Here is a 19,982-nt window from a genome sequence, read left to right on the forward strand (position 1 = left end):
CATATATGTATATATATATATATATATATTTTTTAACTTTAACTCATCCCTTTCTCCGCTGATCAAGGGCAAGTATAAACGATAAATATATAACTAAAGGTAAATCAAAATTAGCGGTTATACTATCTCAAGATTCGTCGAAAAGGAAATAAAACGGTTGCTTGCAGAGGTCATTGAGTTCTGTAACTCAGCATGGAAAGCCCAACTGGTTGTTGATGGAAATCTTAAATCCGCTTGGTAATAGATTATTCGCAGGCTATAAATAATTATATACTGGTTGATGCTTACTCTTTACCAAATATTGATGCATTATACTATGTGTTGGGCTATTCAGCTGTTCTAAGGCTGACCGGGGGTTCTACGACAGCATTAAATTTATTTACTCATATATTTATATTTGTATTTGTATTATCTATCTCTATCGGTTCCTGATCGGAACCGACTGAAAATGTATGCAATATATTTAATTTAAGGACTAGATACCATAGACTCCCTTGCCATGGCATGCGAGATGTGAATATTTATAATTAATCATTGAAGTTCTTCTCCAACGGTATCGTGTTTATCAATTTACTATGCTATTATTATGAGATGGCATGCTGGAATTCTTAATCATAAACTAAAGTCTTGGTTGCATTGGTTTATATTTACAATTATATATAAATGTGCTAGAATAATTTTATGAGAAATGATGTTAGATCTATTTCCTAAAAGCTATGATATAATATTATGAATTGAGAAATACCAGTTGTGATCTTTGTTATTGATATTGACTCTAAGTTTATAAATTCTACAATTGCCATTCAAAATCAACTGAAAGGTCTTACTTCTTTTGGTGTATCTGTCAGTTTTGACTCTAGCGGCGGTCATCCCTCGTGCTTCGCTCCGTGGGCTTGTCGGTGGATCTTTGTTGTCTCCCTGCAATGTGCTTCCCTGTTAGTCGGCGTCTCTCTCGATCTTTCCCGACTCTTTCGGCTGCCTGTCTCTGCCTAGTCTTGCCCGACTTCTCTCCGACCGTAACTGTCTGTCCCCCCCCCTGACCCCCTGACGGTCCCTGACTTTTTGTTCTGCTTCTCTTCAACTGTCTTCTGACTCTTCCGGTTGCCTCTTTTATCCGTCTCTCTTACCTCTTCTTCTCATTCATCCCCACTTCCAATCCTAGCCTTCTCATTCACCAAATCCAGCTCTCACCCCCTTTTATTTAGGGTTCCGAGGGGTTGGAGCTAAGGTCATTTACTCTATGTCAGGTCAGCCCCCTAAGATCCTTATCCTAAGCAATTAGCTCTTCATTTCGTGGAGCTAAGGTGTATCCATGGCCAATACAGGTGGTTCTTACTGCCTAGTTTCTTTAACCTAGGTTCTTGACCGAGGTTTCTGCCTCGGGCGACTTTTTTTTTACGGTTTGTTGTTTTGATAAACTAGACCTTAGTCAAACAATCAACAAACTGATGGTTGTTCTTAATAATTTGGGCATTGAGCTCAACAAAGAAAAAAGCAATGTCGTCTTAACCAAGATAAATCTTCTTGGGCACTGTGTCTCCTACAACTCGATCAACTTAGACTCTCCTCGCATCACTTGTGAAAATACCATAGCCGTATGACTCCGTTTCATTAAAACGAACACTTGGATTTTTTCCCTTTATTCAAAATGGATTCGACACCGCGAATATCTAGTGGCCTATATTACAACTACTTTGAGCCGCCAAAACCGTTACGGGCCGATATGACGTTTTATATTGATATACCAGAAATAATACAGGTAAATACATTAATTTTATACATGTAATAACCATGAAATATATTGTAATATTCCTAAATGCATTATTTGAATTAATAAAGATTATGTGGCGACACGCTACCTGCTAGTTTAGACTAACTATTACAGCCGCCGAAACCGTTATCGCTTCCCACCAAGACCAAGAACTTCAATTCGTTTTACCTTGGAGCACTACCTATGTTTTCTCAAGTGATTTATTCATTAAAATGTAAGTAATTGTATAATGTTATAAATAAACATGTAATCAGTATCATAATTTTAAATAGGTTGATTTAATAAATAAATTTTACCAAAAAGAATATACTGAAACACACAAAAAAAAGTAAGTTCTTACAGGCGGTGCCTCTCACTGGCCTTTGTATCGTTAGTAGAATCAATACCTCACCGACGGTGCTCAACAAGTACCTTCTTGGGACAGTAAATAAGACGTTTAGTGTAGTCTTCCAACTCATTTTTGATATAAAGAGTCTTATATCACACTAGTCCCCTGTTGGTCACCTCCTCCTTCCTCTACCTGTTATCCTTTCGTAGGACCCCCGTCGGCTAGCTACCTTCCGGGCATGCATGACTCTTCGTAGCTACAGAAATAGTACCCGCTAGGACGAGGTTACCATCCTTAGAGAAGTTACGGCTGTCACCCTGTAAGTCTCATTCTATCTATTCATCTCCTAATCAACTCCTTACCTTAATTGAACACGCATTGCCGAGGCCTTCTGGTCAGGAGTACCTAATAATAATCAATTGGAGTCAGTTCTTACACACCCATCTCAAAAATCACAATGGAATTATCTGATCCACTAATAGCTGTATGCAGTATCTCTGGATGACGTTGAAGCCAAGAAGTGTCACTATGGCAAACCTAGCAAGCGAATACCAATCCCCCTCTTGAATTCCTAAAACGTAAAAAGATGAATGTTCATAACAAAGGAATGACTGAGAATTAATAATAATTACAAAAAAAACTATATCAACAATGAAGTAAACGCCAGGTTTGATTATAACCCTAAGACGTCCTGGACCCTGTTTCATAATGAAAGCTAATAGTATTGGTCCATAAGAAATTGTATTGTATACATTGTATCATACAAAATCCAAAGAAACAAGTAATAATAACACTAATACTTATTTTTTTCATGATAGAGAAGACTATTAGTGATATTACAGGAGTTAAAAAGTGCTAAAGTACAAGTTACTATTGTACAAGCCAGTGTAATTGTATTAAGTTAAATCTACAGGACTAATAGTATTAGTTTATTATTAAACATTGTCCAGGATGACCTACACTCCTATCAAGGCGTGCCTTTGGTGGGTTTAAATCCCTCCTTTTTAGTTTCACTTGGCCTAACAACTTACCCCCTCCATTATACTCCTTCCTCCATGAATTCCTTACCTCTGTTTATAACCTCATAGGTTAGAAACAATGTTGAATGTGCCGGTAGATGTTTTTTTTGTTGATTTTGTCATAGTTTAATTGTTAGAAAGGGTCAGTGGAAATATTTCGTAATCGTCTTCCATCAAAATCACTCTTCATGGATCTGAAAAAGGAAAACTTAAATAATTTTTATTCGTGCATAGAATACCCTGGAATAGTAAATAATGTGGATAAGGCTATTGAAACTTTAGGTGGAACTTCAGAAATTTCGAAGGTATAAATTCATGGATTCCTGTTAAAATAATTAATCAATTTTTTCTCTTTACCTCATTATTTGTTTTTTAGGTTTGTTCCAAAATGAATAGGAGGTTGGAATTAAGATTTCGTCCTAATGATGTTTTCTGTAAACCAGCTTGTGGGGACCGATATAAAACTAATGGCATCATTTTGAAGATCAAAGTTGTTAATAGGAAATCTGAAAATGGAGAAGAAATAGGGCACATTAGGAGTTGTGAAATATTGGGAAGAGTCATAACTTCCTTTAAATTTAAAAGTAATTATGATTCACAAATACCTGTTTAAAGTATGATGTAAGAAAATGTTGATTTAAGATGTAGATATGAAAGTTGATAAAACAGAAATATGGTTTCAGTCGTCCATTTGGTTAGGTATAGCTTATTTTTCTATTTATAGCCTCATTCGCATCTCATACTGTTAAGTTTTTGTTTTTTTTCCATATGAAAAACTAGTCCTTTATGTAGTGATAAGATTTTCCTAGTAGAATATTTGTATTTTTCTATTCTTAGGAGTCTATTCAACCTAGCTGACTGAATATTAATTGGAATAGAGGTAACCTGACGGGCTAACATAGTTGGTCTAAACCCTATGTTTTCTCTGTGATGCATATTTTGTGTTATTCCAGCAGTCAGAATATCTAAATGATCACTTCTATATTTCTGTTTACTTATATGTCTCATGAAATAATATTTTATCAAGTTGCTTAGCCCATTTATAATGACTTGTTGGCATTGATGCACACAGCTTTTGTTAAATGATGTTGTTTCCATTGTAAATATACATAACTGATTTTTTGTTACTTTAGTAAGAATCCTTCACCTTAAAAGCTAAAACAGCTTATAGCAAAAATCTGTTATTTATTTCTTTATTTTGAAGGAAAAATCAATATGCTTTTGTAAATATATCTATTCCAAATGTCATGAAAATGATTGTAAGAAATCATTTTTAAAATAAATTGTGAAAATATTGGAATCCCATTGATATATTGCATTACTTATTTTTGTTTAATGCAGAACAAAATTATCAATATTGTCAAATTTTGTTACTTATCCTCTTTGCCTTATACATTAGTTTTATATAAATAAACATGATGACAATTGATTCACCATCAGTTTGTCTTGATATGATGATATGATGTATATATATATTTTTTTTTTAAAGAATATTATTTTTATATTTCATATCTTCTCTATGAGTATGATTTGTAATCACTGATTTGGTTGTAGGTATATGTGATTTCCAGTTTTTACCAATGATGCAAATGCCAGATGGACATATAGAAGATATTTCAGAATCTCTGCTTCCTAAACGTGTTGATGGTGACCATTTGAGGCAGTGGTTAGGAAGTCCAGCCAGCTATTTTCTACCTCCTGCTGCATTTTCTCGAGTTGATACCCAGTCATTAAATGTAATGTACCTCTACAAATAAGTGTTATTTATGAACCTCTTTAGTAAATAAGTTAAATATTTTTAATTGATTAAGATTTTGTTTAGACTTATATGTTTCGACGAGATACAAAAGATAAAAATGACCAAGCGACAGGTTCATTAATTGGAAGGACTAGAAAGCGACGGTCTGGCCATGCTGTATTTGTATCATTTAATATTCCCAAAGTTCCAATAAAGCCTCGAGAAAAAGCAATAAAATTTCTAGAAGTTAAATTTCTAAATGGTCAGCAATTGGAGCAAATTAAAAAAGTAAGTAGTTTTAAGCTAAGTAAATTGCAACTTTCTACCTTATATTCTGAGGTGTTTGTCATTAGTTGGCTTTTGAATTCTTATTGAAGTGTTTGGAGACATCTCTATCATAAATGATTATTAATTATAATGTCAAGAATGATTAACATTATGAAAAGTAATGATGAGAAGATTGTTGACCGTGGATAATATATATAAGGAGATAGTTGAGGGTGCAGTCAGTGTAGAACATAAATAAGTTAAGTAAGGGACTAATAAATGAATTTTTACTTATTTGTGTTCAACCCTGACCGTACCCCCAACCATCTTTTTTTAAATGATAAAGTAATTTATTATAGTTATGTGAACAGCTTAGCTCAAAAATGAAAAGTTATATGAAACTGAAATTACATATTTTAAGCAAGTACATACCTGGGATGTTACAGCAACATTTTTGATAAAATTTACTGGCTAGAAGCCCCATTTTATTACAGTCAATTTTTCACATCTTTTTTATTTTCTCGAAAATGGCTATAACGATTTTGATTAAATTTGGTTAATCAATGTACAATCAAGTGAATTTTTTATCAGCTAGGTGTTAGTCTCATTGAAATTGTCAGATAAGGTTTAAACACTGTATTTTCACAAAAAAATCATCCTCGAAAATATCTTAAATTTTGTTTTGATGAAATAATCAACCATCTCTAATTTTAATTTGATAGTTAACTAATGGAAGAATTTGATAATTAACTAATGGCGAAGAAAGTTTTTACCTAACCTGCTAAGAGAGGCTGGGAAATCTGAAATAGCCTTGGGTGTTCAATCCCATTCCATAGTACACAGATCTATTGTCTTTTGTTAAACTGTTTTAAACTTCAAGGCCAGAACCAAGTTGATAATCATTTTTCACACCTAAAGAAACCCTTAAATACAAATTTTCATAGCATTAGACAATTATGAATTTTCAATCAACATTTTTAAGCACCTTCTATTTTGTATATTGAAAAAATTAACCATCTTTCATTGTTACTAGTAATAAACAAAGGTTGAAAACAAAATATGAAAGAATTTGATGATTATTGTTTTCCCATTGTTGTGACAATAGTCAAATTTTAGTTTTTCTTACATATTGATTATTATGAAATATATGGTAAGGAGAAGTATTTTCTTCCTGAATAATGAAGAAATAGCTTTTGAATTGTACAAGGATTAATTTCAGCTCATAATAGGATGGTAAGTGAAGGAGTGTGATGAGTGTAACAGATTTCGTAATAATCATATAAGTTAACAGGCCAGGACATGCTACTGAGTTTATAGGATTAGGATGAGGGTTAAAACCAGGTAACCAACCTATTCTAACCATGATGGGGAATCAAGTTTTCATTTTGTGGGACTGCCATGAAATAAAAGTGAACTCTATAGGCGAGATTTCAACCCAGTAACCTGCAGTCATGAGGTAGTCAAAATTGATGCTCTAACTCCCTCGGCTAAAAACAGCCCTTAGTCAGTGTTTTGGCTTTAAAGTTTTTAAATATTCTAGAATTGAGATTATCGTTAACAGTCTCTACTGTTGAACAAAATCTCAGGGTATTAACCCTTTTTTATTTGTAATATGTTAAACTATTTATTATATTTAGTCCTGATCCTTATCGGGAAGCATGGTTAAGTTAATTTTTTTATCACACTATTATAAAGTTGTGAAGAGAAATTAGTGATTGTAAAGAATGATGGTGTAGGACCGGAGTCCCTTAATTGTAGACCCAGTTGATAAAATTTCCATTTATATGAGAAATTTATGGTTAAAAGGTACTTTTTCATAATTTTTATCTTATTTATATGAATTATTCTGTTTCCAGTGTTTTGAGGAGAGACCTATATGGTCGAAACTTGCATTGATGTGTGTTACATCGTTTCAACATGAACAATTGAAGTACCTTCTGCCAGTAGTTGCATATTATTTTGTCACTGGACCTTTTCGAGTTATGTGGGTTAGGTTTGGTTATGACCCTAGAAAAGATCCTAATTCCAGGATATATCAAACACTAGATTATAGAATTCGTGCACCAGGTAATAAAACTTCCATCAAATATAGTATTACTTATCTATTAGGATTTAGCTTTACCTTCAATAAAGAGAAATATTAACTCTTTATTGAAGGCATAGCTAAACTTTGAGGAGGGGGAGAGGTTAGATATAATTGACAATTTATCTTCATAAGTGGCCAAGATATGGATGTATAAAACCTCTAATTGGCCATCAGTGGTGGATGACATTGATGAATTCTGAAGATCATCCAGGGGTGACCTGTGACTTGAGTCATTGGCCATGCTTCAGTAATGTAATGTATAGTTTGGCTCATCCAGCAATACTGGACTTATTAGGTGCGGAAGAGGGGGAAATAAAATTCCTAAAATAAAAAAAATCTGCTTAGTACGTAGATCACAATAGCTTCCTCATAATTTCTATATTTTTTATTTTCTTAAAATTGCATTTCCTGGAAAGAGTTTGAAATTTCCAGAACACAAATTTGACTACAGACAGACATGTAAACAAATTTGTTCCTTGATGTTGTAAAATGTAAGTGAAAATTTATGATTCTGTGGGCCTAGTTTTTTTTTTCAGTTCCTGCATAAATGCAAAGCTTATCTACCTTCGGTAGTGAAGAAGGAAAACTATATAAATCGATCACTGTTTTATTTTACTGTGAACTATTGGCAATGTATAAAGAAAAGTAAAGAAGAGATATAGCAAATCTGTTATTGTTCTTTTTAGTATAGCTACATATATTGTGTATATTAATTGATTTAAAAACGAATATACATAGAACATTTTCATGAATTTTGTGATCTATTTATTGTTACAGCTGGCTTATTAAGTTTAGTTAAAGCAAAAAGGAGTGATGCTAACTATTTGCTACCCTCAAAATCTACTCATTCAGTGGCCAAATCAGTTGTCATCACAAAAGATGTTGAAACCATTGAGCAATCAGATGTTTCTGATGGAAGGATCAAAAAGGATTCATATATTTATGAACCAAATTGTTTACCACCTGCTAGACAAATGTTTTATCAGGTAATTGACAATAGCTTAGAAAGTGTGAAATTCTAAAATAATAATACATTTATTGAAAAACATCGACCAATGATGGATAATCTAGTAAAAGTAAAAATTAATATTGATTATAAATAAATTAAATATCCTTGATTATAAACACATTAAAGAAAACTGAATTTATCCGAATGATAAATGAGTAGTGTATCAAATTCCATACATAAATATATATGTCTCCTAAGCATATTAACAATAACAAATACTTCATATAAAATTTTTAGGAAAATTTTTATCAGTTTTCATATTTAAAGTAATGAGAATGATATATGCCATTTTTATTTTATTTATTTTCAGTATTGTGATATTAAAGTTCCTGAAATAGAAGCTATGTTAGGACGGTTACCCAAAGTTGTAGGTAATGCTGTATGTGACCCAAAGCATGGATGGTTGCCTTCTGGATTTGATAATCAGTGCAGAGATATAATTAACATTTATGTTACAAAACAATTAAACAAAGCTGCTTTAGTGGGTAAGTTGACAATGATTTCAATAATTTCCAGAATTTTTTGTTTTTAAAAAAATTTTTCTTTTGAGGTTAAATGACTTCCAATTTAATGAAATTTCTTTATTAAAATTATCACTACATGGTACAACGTTTCGGGACCACTGTCCCATATTTATGCACCTTAAACCTCATAATTTCTTCTAAGAAATCATGTCGCAATTTTGCATCTTCATCACTCCTTAGCACAGCCATTACTCTATATTTCTTTTTCAAATATTTTTTAAGAATTGACTCACCAAACTTTCTACAGAGATAATCCAGATTAAAAAATTATTTATTTAGATGAATAGAAAGTGCTATAATTTTGTTTTATAAATTGAATAAAATAAGTATCAACCTTTGTTCCTTTACAAAAGTGTTTGAATATTTTATTACTTGTCACAAGTGTTTACTAAAACCCAATAACTCAAATTTATAGTTTCAATTTTTTTTTATTACATTGTTAATAAATAAATTTAGATATAAATGTTATCATATGCTGAAAATGGTAATAAGACAAAATCATTTTTGTATGTCCATATTTTGTTCATGGGAACTATTCAAATTGTAAATATTTCCATCATCTCCAGAAAAGATATATACAATTTGCAGACTGTATAATCTATGATTATATGGGGGCGACGGTCTATCAGCTCAAAGGTGTGAGTTTGAGCCCCGGCCCCACCTGGTTTTTTTCAAACATAAAATTATACAAAACTCACTTGCAGCTCACAAAAAAAAACTTTTTTTCTATCAACAGATTTTTGATAGTTATTATTATGTTGCTCTGGTGAGTTAATTTTTTTCTTGTTTTATTATGTTGGGGATACCTTAGTACGGCTCAGGTTTTTGACAACATCACCATTTAATTTTTTTTTTTTTATTTCTTAGTTGGATCTGGCTCATTAATTAAAGAGGACCCTAGTGCTGATGATTCTACTGATAATGAAGATCGTTGGGAAGAAGAATTTGATGAAGAAGAAGTTGATGAAAGTGACGAAGCCTAATAATATTTATCATGTATTTTTAGAATGGCAATCCAAAATTATGATGTTACTTATTTTCATTGTTTATTAACTGTATATATTTTATTGTAATTTATAGAAATTTAACCAGTTTCCATAACTAGGTGATATTTTAATAATTGTTTTGTAAATATAATATACATTTTTATAATCTGTTTATTTTGTTAGTCATTCATTATTATTACTTTTACTTAACTCGTTATTGTGATTGCTGCATCTTTTTTTATGTTGAAATATCAATGCATCAAAGAAAAAGAACATGGTTTTATAGTAACGTTTAGATGATAAACCTTTTTCATCAGAGTGAAAGATATTGTCATTTTTGCCTTCTCTAATTTATAATTGTTAACACTATTAGTTTAATTGACTTTTTACTTTTTAAAGTGACAAAATACCTACAAAACCATTGAGTTTATTTGAATTAGATTAATTAAGTAGATATTCTCTATGAAGAATTTATTTATTTCTGGTCCAGCCATCAGCTTGTTTGGGAAGAGAACATGTTATGCCCAAGAGCAGGGATCTGCAAATTACAGTCTGTGGGCCAGCACTTGTCTACCATAGTTAATTTTGATTAAATTTTACAATGGAAGTAATTCTTACAAAATAATATTAAATTAATGACGGATAAATAATAATAATTTAATATTCAATTAAACATTTACTAATGAAACTGAATATTTTAACTGTTATTAATAATATGAATACTGGTAAGAACTAGCAAGTTTCTTTGGGGTATTAAGAAAAGTAGCATATATAGTGGTATTAGAACTATAGCTAGGTAGCCCTTGAGACTTTGTTGAGGAGTGAGTGTGGTCCTTAGGCTAAATTGTTAGAAGGGTCCTGGCCAAAAAGTAGAGGACCTGACCTAAAAAAAAAATTAAAAGCAGTATAATTGGAATCTGGTGTGAAAAGGTTGATTTTTATTTTGAGGTCAACACTTGGAGAGTATTTAAGCAAGAATTAATTGGTATTAACTCAGAAATAATAGCCAAAACATTGTATTTTTCAACTATATCCTATATAGTATAACAAGAACCTATCAAAGAAGACAACAGCTAGGTAGACTAATGCCAATGTAAATCCTGGGAATCTGGTGGCATTAGATCTCTAATTAAAAGTTCTGGAAAGCCATTCAGCTTCTTATCCATTAAAAACAGTGGTTTTGAACTTAAAGCATTTGGGGACCATTGAGCTAGAAATTGTACCATGCGTGGCCTACTACCATTCCTGATTTGGTCCACCCAGGAAAATGTATGAAAATTAGATTGCTTAAGGCACTATTAAGTGCATTTACCCGATAAAATCTTTCAGCTAGCACTAAAATAGGAAATGTAATCTATAAAATAGTTTTAACAAGAATTCTTCACAAAATATGTGTTGTTAAGCACTCTAACGCTTTTGGATTAGATATACAGATTGAATAATAAGGAAGAAGAAATGAAAGTGGATAAGACAAACTTCGAGAAAACCAATTAGGGTCATCATAACAGAAGCCCAACAGTGGAACCTAGAGAGAAGACATATGAGGAAGATAATAGAGATGTGTCTTAGATCAGCAAATAAGGACTTGGGCCGGGCTCACAAATGTGGCAAGAAGCAAGATGGATTGCAGTTGGAAGAGCTGAATGGAATTTTTTTGTAGATGCCTGATGTTCCACAAGGAGTTAGCATAGATGTTAGGATGTTTTACACTACAAATAGTAAGAATCTGAAAAGAATTAAACGTAGGTTGTATTGATCAATTATGGTATTTTTCTTGGCCAATAATTTGGTATATCCCTCAAATCCTGTAGAAGGTTGTATGTTGTTCTGCTGCCTCTATAAATTGATCACTGAGTTTACTAATTAAAATGGGTTTGAAAGACTGAAACTATAGGGTTTATATGCTCTTGTGAAGGACATTGAAATCAATTAAACACATTACAACTTAAGGCATAATAATATATTGAGAAGAAAATTGTCGTCAATTTCCTTATTCTTATCTCCATAAGCTCATAAATATCTTCAAAAAATGTTGGTTCCTGGAGGGAGTTCAGATTTTCATGAAGCTAAATAGCTTCATGAGTTATGGACTACAAGGGGGAAAGGTGCATTGCTTGACCTAGAATTGAATACATAAGTAATTTTTTTTTTATTTTATAAAACTTAAATTTTAATTACCAGATATTACAAAAATTCAAAGGAAACAATCTTTTTTAAACTTACAAAAGTTTTTGAGATTTGTTATTTAAAAAATCCCAGGGCATCTCTGTCCTTCCTCAAGGATCTAAAACAAATACCTTTAACTTTTGTTTCCTTAGAGGAGGGGAGGTGAAAACCCTATAGTTTAGATTTAAATACCATCCTCTGAGGATTTGAGGGGACCCTTAATACTCGCCGATCGTAGGTGGTTTGTAGATTGACTCTGCACCATGTTTAATCCTCTTGTCTAGCTAACCTAACTTTATTGAATGTGTATTATACGAGGTATGTATTTAAACTGATAAATTTAAATTCAGTCACCAGCCAAAAAAAAAAACATGAAAAATGTACTCTTTGCTTTGTGTTGATAAGATCTATACAGTTAAAAACTGTAATATCTCGAAATATTTTTTTTAGCTAGATGTTAATAAGTTTTACTGTTTAGATCTTACCCGTATTGCTTAGATTACATGCAAAACTCATTTTTTGAGTTGTTACACTATTGAACTGGAACAATCAGATTAACTGATGAACTGGAGTAATCAGATAAATGGGACCTGGTAGTAAGGGATTGGGCAAATAATTTGAAATACAGGTTTTGTTAGACATAATAGGGAGGGACATGAAGTTCTAATTACTTGGAATAGAAAAGAGGCTAGAAAATACTGTCATCAGTAGGAAGAGTAGAGCCACTTCAATTCGGTGTAATAATGGATTATAAGTGTTTCTGTGGTGATCCTGAAATCAAACTGTATTGAGCAATTCATGAGATTTTTAAGTTTTGCTTCAAGTTTACCTGAGAGTCCACCGTGTACCAGGCAGCCATAATCGAAGTGAGGAAACAAGGAGTTGATTCATTTCAAGTGGAAGATGATAGTTGAATTGATTATAATGAAAACGATAAATAAATAAATCTTTTTGATCTTTGAAATTAATTGATTAAAAATATATAAGAATACTGTGAAATAAAAAGGTCAAACACTTCAAAATGAACTGTTTCCAAACGTAGTTTCTCAGACTGTGAACTCTGAACAAACTACCTTAAACAAAGCGCAACGTTAGTATCCTTTGTAAGGGATTTTAGAGGGAATCTTCATCACAAACAACAAACATTATACTGCTTTAGATCTATTATGAATTTCTGCTTCACTTCACACCCCAATGTATAATGTTGAACTAAACTGTTAGTATTAACTACTTGCGTAAGTACACCAGTAGCTAATATTAATGGTTAAAAGTGCTCTTAACTTTGTAGCAAAGTAGGATGTTGTTATAAATAATTTCAATCGTTGGTTGAATAAAGTCATATTCTGAAAATGTTAAATTTTTTCTTAAATTAAAAAAAATACTTTGCCCAGAAAGTTTTTCTTATTTTGTTTATCAAATATATAAAATAAAACCTTAGTGGAAAATTGAAATAAAACAACTATTATTTTCAATACTTGGTTACCTCTTTAGCAGATAATTAAATAATTTTTAGTGTGTTATTTCAATAATTGGGATTTACTACAGAGGTAAACTTTCTAACATATCATAATGTTGACTTGAAGCTGAAAGGATACTACCCTATCGGTCTAATTTTGGTCATTATCATTTGAAATTATAAATTTCTAGATTTGTGTTATTCACTTTTAAGATATTTTATGTACTAACCAAACCCAAATGATTAATGTTTTTAAAAACTATTCTACTCTCATTATGACAGATTACAAAGCAACACTTTAATTTAATAGTACCATAAACAACAGAAAACAGAATTTTTTTTTTAAGCACTTGTGACATGGAAACTAAAAAAAAAAAGACTAAAAACTTGTGGTTGGTAAGGGTAGATATATTGCTCAAATACAATTACTTATGGGTAATTACTTGAAAAATTAATAGAAAATAAAATTCCTAATAAAAACAAATCAAACAATATAATTAAGTTCTCAAAGATAAATAATTTACAAAAAGGAAGTCAATATGACCTGATATAATTATGTAACAATTGATAATATTGACATAAAATTTCACCATCTTTGAACAGATGCATCATTATCAGTGTTTGCTGATTTTTTCATTTAAACATTTTTAGTTGCTAAGTACAAGTACTTATGATTTATCAAATGGTTATCAGATTACTATGAAGTTAAAAAATAAGTTATTTCAACAGATTGAATAATAGGAAAGTGAAAGTAAAAAAAAAAAGGTGTAACTATGGCTTCATCCTAGTTTCTACAATGTGAAACAGGGATTTCATTTATTTATTTTTTTTTTTTACATTATTAAATTGAATTGTCAATTACAAATTGGATTATGCCTCTCTGATATTTTAAAGCTATTATATAATTAAGATTATAATTAAGAAATGGGAGTAGCATAACCATTAGATTTGACAATTAAGTTGTGCAAAAGTCCACACACTACTTTAACTTTAAAATAGTATAATTTATTAAAACATAAAGAAATACCAGGTAATAAACAAACAATAATTAATGAATAAATTAAGTGGTAATAAATTCTTAAGTACCAATATTTTTAACGTATATTAAATAGAAAATGTATGTACAATGTCCAGAGATTATAATAAAACTTTCAAAATAGAATTTACATTACAGGAAGTTGGTCAATTGGTGTGGTAAAAACAAAAACATCAGGAAACAATTTAGCTGCATGTGGGTACATCAACTTATATGAATGTCGAATTGTAACATCAGCCACACCAGCGATGTCACCAATTTCTTTTTGACTCCGTTTATCTTCAGAAGCCTGAAATATAAAAGAGGAGATTAAAAAGAATTCTAGAATGGAATATGACACAAATTAAAACTAAGGGGGGTCTGGGTTAGTGAAATATTTGGGTTAATTAATGAAAAAAAAAGGTAACTTCATCAAGAAAATATCAGTTTCAAATAAAAATTTTAAAGTTGAAAGCATCTTTTTCAAGGCTATTGGTGAAGAAAAGAATTTTCATTAAAAAAACACATAGAGTTGATTTTAACAAAAAAATTTCTGTAACATCGCAGGCATATTTAAAGGGTATAATTTCAGTTTCGTACAACTTTTCATTTATGAGCTAGGCAATTTATCTAGACACAGACCATTTTGTGAGATTTGTTAATATGGACTCTGAAGATCTCAAAACATATATTTACACCAAAAACTCGAATTCAAAATTTGGCATGATTACAATGCTCCCCCTTGCTATTTATATTTTATATCACTGTGTGAGTGTAAAAAAAAAAAAGTAAGCACAACAGTTCCATAATGTAATAATTGATTACATTGCTATATGATAGCATAAAGACAAATTTTAGGTAGAATAAACTAAATTTTGACCCTTGAGTAAGTAATCAGTCTAACTTGGTAATTTGGTAACATTTAACCAAAATGAAAAAAAAAAAAAAAAATATTAGGATATAAGAAAGTTAATATAAGCATATTACCTGTGAGGCCATATAGATAGCAGCAGCTGCCACTGATATAGGTGATCTTCCTGCAACAATATCCATTTCCACTGCTTTCCTAGCGATGTGAGTAGCTGCTCTTTGAACCATTATAGGCAGACCTTTACATATTCAACATAATTTTTATTAATTATAACTTTTTATGGGTCAAAAAATAATCATAAGGTTAATTTTTAAAAATGGGGCTAAGTTTAATATACCAAGGTTTGAACAGAAACGAGACATGAAGTCACCAGTAGTAATAAGCTCAACACTAGTTTCCAAAGCTTTAAGAATGAGTTTAAAGCATCTTCCTATTTCTTTTTTACTTATTTTACTGACAGCACAAATTTCCTGGAAAAGGAAAAAGTTATAATTAGTTACATTACTTATTATTTTTAATTATAAGTAGGGGTTATATTAAGATTATAGATGAATGTAGATATAAATGTTATGTTTTTCCTTTACTAATTAAGTAATCTGAAAAAAAATATTCTAATCTACTTTTTCTAAGTTCATAGCACAAAGAACAATTAAATTTACTTGTACCTCCAATTTTATCTTCTACCATTAACTTATTGAGCAAACAAAATTATGTAGTAATTGATTTTATGAATATTTTCGTAAATCCTACAATTACTTTTTTACCTAGTAAATAAACTAAGATGCTGTCTGTTAAAATGAAAAGAACATTTATGCTATACAAGTTTATTGATTTATACATTTTTTAAAAATTTTCACAAACCAATATATGGAATATATAATAAGTATTGTGGTTGTACAAAATTTTAAATTTGAGTTTTAAACAAAAATACATAATTCGAGGTCTCCTGAGTTCACATATGTCTGTTCATACAAGCTCAAAAATGAAAAGACATAAAAAACTGAAATTACATACTTAGCACTAAACCTACAGACATTTCATGTATACCTACCTATTCCTACCATAACAGCTCATGACTGCTTAGAAAAAACATTATGTAAGAAAGAGAATTTTAACAGCTGGATAGTAAACAAAACCTATTTTTTTTTTTTTTTTTTTTGGAAAAGTTTTATTCACATTTAAGCATTTATTTATTTATTTTTTTAAATAAATTATAGTATTTTAAATGGTACATGTTTCCCAAGTACGTATTTTTTACATTTTATACAAATTTTGTTAGTCTCAATGAATTTATAGTATCCTTTTGGTCCTGATATTTCTTTGAAAATATTATAAATTGATGGTCTTCTACGATTAGACCCTTCTTTTACATTTTGTCGAACAGTTCCGTCTATAGAAATTTCAGTCTCTTTCTTATTTTTACTTTCAGTACTAACTATAAATCTCTTTCTTTTTTTTTCTTCTTCATATCTTCAAAATATTCTCTTTATCCGTATCGCTTTCAAATAAGCCACAATTATTTCCGCCTTAACATTATCAATATCGGAAACTTCTTGGTCATCTTCTGAATAATACTTATTTATTTTGTCTAATAAATTGATTTTCCTTGAATGTATTAACATTTTTGGGGATGAGTATACAAATGATAAAGTAAAAACTAAAATCAAATGGGGTAAAAAATTTAATTTTAACATAATTTAAAAAAATTCAAATTTAATTTATACCACAAAATATTGTTGGCTCTGGTTACATGTAATAATCTCTTTATACACTCTCTGAAATTTTGATGCTCATCGATCGGATCGCAAGACCATTTCAAAAACGGTCATTTCATCACACTTGGTAGGTTTAGTGTTAAGGGGTTTATATCTGGGAGGTGACAGACATCTTTTTTAATAAATTACCTGACCGTAAGTGCCACTTTTTACATTTTTTTTTTTTAATTTTCTCAAAAACGGTTATAACAAGTTTGATTAAACTCAGTATTTGTCCAATTAAAAAGTGTTAAATACAAAAATTTTTTCTAGAAAAAGAAAAAAAACATGTTGAACATGTAAAGTTCAACAAAATGTTATTGGAAGAATGTAAAATAAGAGAATAATTGGGTAATTAAATTTATAAATTCAAAAAATTTAAAGGAGAGTAAAAATCCTTAAGGCGGCAGAATGGTTGTAACTGGTAGAAGCGAGGAAGTAAAGTACTAACAATCCAAGGTGTAAGGGAGATGCTAGAGCTCTTCCTATCACTCCCAATGCAAGCTAGAAAAAGATCTCCCATGATAACATATTGTTGTTAAAAGATCTGTTCTTAAGACTTTTAACATGCCGGGTGCATGTGCACATGACAGTCAAAAAAAGGTCATCAGAACAAACCTTAAATGTACTTTGCTGGAAAAAAACTGTGATTGGAGTTAGTTAATTTGTCAACTGAAACATTCATTTGAGAAATTAGTGTGGGTAAGTATTGCAACAGAGAATAATATAAAATTATCTGTTCTGAAACAAACAAGAATTAATTTCAATTCAAAATAGGGTGGTAAGTGAAAGTTGTGAGATGCATGCAGAACATGAGATTTTTTTATAAACTGCTATACAACAAAAGTAGTAAATTTTGAATAACTTTTTTTTCTATAAATTATTTTATATTATAATAAATTAGAATAGGTTTCTGCTAATGGGGTAGAACTGAAAAATGTGAATAGGTAAAATTATTCAATTTCTTCTATATTTCATTAGATTCTAAAAACCTCTGATAAATGATCTGAAATGATTTTTATGTTCAAAATAGTTTGGGTTTCTGAAATTAGTATAAAAACATTTCAATTTTTATCTATAAAATGATAAGGAAGACAATTTTTTTTAGATGACTCACTTTATCTACTATTCCAGAATGATGAGGAAGAGTTAATCAAAGCCCCTATGAGTATTGCTTTGATTAAAATTATAGGAAGATAGCAATCTGAGGGTGTTTAAATAACAGGGTAAAATGGAGTATTTTTTGAAGTGGAGAGTAAACTTAATGCATAGGGAGAAAATTGCATAATTTTGCACATAAAAGAAGACTTTCAGCAATCTTACTCCATTTGCACTATTTATGATACAAATTTAATATAACCAGTTTGGAGCCCTGACACAATACCTCTTAGGAAGAACTTGGAATGGTGAAAAAATTAATCCTCTCAATGACTTGGACAAGTTATGAACAAATTTAGGGGAGAAATGCATGTAATAAGAGTTTGCCATTAAAAGTTAATTGTCTTTCTAGAAAGATTAGAGGGCTAATGTTTTGTTTTGTTGTTTAAATGTTAGAACTTATTTATTTTAAAAAGAAAAACCCTCCTAGGTATTTCAGACAACCCATCTATCTAGTTTCTCTAAACTATTAGATGTTTTGATCATCAAGATTTGTCCTGATAATTAAATTTTATCATATCTTTACATCTATTTTTTTGTTGACTTCTGTCGACATGTCTTACCCCTTACGTATTGGACTGACAAAATGTAGTCCAGAAAATGAAATAAGGTGAAATAAGAATCAGTAAGGCTTGTTTTGTTTTTTTCTTAGAGAAAACTAATTAAAACTTTAGACAAATTATAACTCACCTTAAAGGTTCTGGGTACACCTTCCTGCCTACAAGCTATATACAAGCATGCAGAGGCAATTGCGTCATTAGCTCGTCCTTTCAAATTTTTTCCATCATGAACTTGTTTGAAGAGATTATTTGCTCTATCAACAATTGTTTTAGGTAAATTGATGCGGTCAGCCATACTGTTAATTTCTTTGAATGCGTTGATCAATGCTCTGTCGGAACTACTCATCTAAAAGAAAAAATATAAAACATATACAGATAAATAGGAATTATTTTGTCATTTTTAAGTCAAATGTAACCTATTCTGTTTCAATTGAGATATTTTCTAACTCACTTAAGACTTTGTCTATTTCAAGTGAAACCTTTTCCATTTTAAGCATATCCTATTCCTATTCAATATATTTAAAAGATCACATATTGAAGAAAACTCCAAAAGTAACCAGTTGTTGATGACCATTTGGTTTTGTGCCATAAAGTGCCAAAAAACCAAACAAATCCAACTGTTTATATATATGTATATATATATATAAAATTGACCATATAATTCCAAATTATGAAGAAGATGGTCAGGGTTGCGGTCTAAAGAGAAACAGAAATAGTTAACAACTATTTATTTTCCGACGTTTCACCCCACTTTGTAGATCTTCATCAGGGCTGTTCAAGTTGATTGCTTTAGCGACTTCTCTCTTCCTTTTATTTTGCTAAAGCTATAAACTTGTACAGTCCTGATAAAGCTATACAAAGTGGGGCGAAACGTCGGAAAATAAATAGTTGTTAACTGTTTTGTTTCTTTTTTGACCGCAACCCTGACCATCTTCTTCGTAATTTAATATATAATAATTGTACGAAACATAGTCTACCTTAAGTATATACAATTTAATAAAATATTTTACTAACTGATGTTTAAGTGTATATACTCCAATATTATATTTTCAAAAATTGAATTTAATGGATATTAACAAGAATTTTATTATTTCAATTAGGTTGGGTAGCCTAAACTAATAGTAGAAGAGCCGGGAAGAAAAAACTATGTATAATTACTAGTCAAAATTGATGAGTCTGCCAAGTATAGGTAGGGGGATTAAAAAATGGCAGCTTTTTCAAAATCTTAAAAAAACATTGATTTTTCATTCGGAGCTCTATATCTTAAAAACTAC

General features: G+C 30.5%; 2 protein-coding genes across 2 annotated transcripts; one reads left to right on the forward strand and one right to left on the reverse strand.

Annotated features, from left to right (window-relative positions):
• The first annotated feature begins 3,292 nt into the window (after nucleotides 1–3,292).
• l(2)37Cd (general transcription factor IIIC subunit l(2)37Cd) lies at nucleotides 3,293–9,902 on the forward strand. Its single transcript, XM_014433781.2, has 8 exons — nucleotides 3,293–3,423; nucleotides 3,495–3,702; nucleotides 4,673–4,854; nucleotides 4,941–5,144; nucleotides 6,980–7,190; nucleotides 7,987–8,195; nucleotides 8,529–8,703; nucleotides 9,610–9,902. Exons 1-8 carry the CDS (start codon nucleotides 3,307–3,309, stop codon nucleotides 9,723–9,725), a joined length of 1,422 nt encoding a protein of 473 aa, XP_014289267.1. The 5' UTR covers nucleotides 3,293–3,306; the 3' UTR covers nucleotides 9,726–9,902.
• Nucleotides 9,903–13,736: 3,834 nt separating this feature from the next.
• Nucleotides 13,737–19,055, reverse strand: TfIIB (transcription factor IIB). Its single transcript, XM_067052178.1, has 4 exons — nucleotides 18,839–19,055; nucleotides 15,574–15,706; nucleotides 15,353–15,474; nucleotides 13,737–14,675 (listed from the first exon to the last, which is right to left on the reverse strand). Exons 1-4 carry the CDS (start codon nucleotides 19,052–19,054, stop codon nucleotides 14,514–14,516), a joined length of 633 nt encoding a protein of 210 aa, XP_066908279.1. The 5' UTR covers nucleotide 19,055; the 3' UTR covers nucleotides 13,737–14,513.
• Nucleotides 19,056–19,982: the final 927 nt, after the last annotated feature.

This window comes from Halyomorpha halys, unplaced genomic scaffold (genome assembly GCF_000696795.3).
Source record: "Halyomorpha halys isolate HHAL.00 unplaced genomic scaffold, Hhal_1.1 Scaffold1268.1, whole genome shotgun sequence".
Taxonomy (NCBI): Eukaryota; Metazoa; Arthropoda; class Insecta; order Hemiptera; family Pentatomidae; genus Halyomorpha; species Halyomorpha halys.

Excerpts from the sequence above, each read along its gene's own strand:
- TfIIB (XM_067052178.1), bottom strand. The coding sequence starts at position 19,054 with ATGAGTAGTTCCGACAGAGCATTGATCAACGCATTCAAAGAAATTAAC. Across the intron at positions 15,707-18,838 it reads GTGTACCCAGAACCTTTAAG|GAAATTTGTGCTGTCAGTAA; the intron begins GTGAGTTATAAT and ends TTCCTTTTCCAG. Across the intron at positions 15,475-15,573 it reads TCGTTTCTGTTCAAACCTTG|GTCTGCCTATAATGGTTCAA; the intron begins GTATATTAAACT and ends GAATATGTAAAG.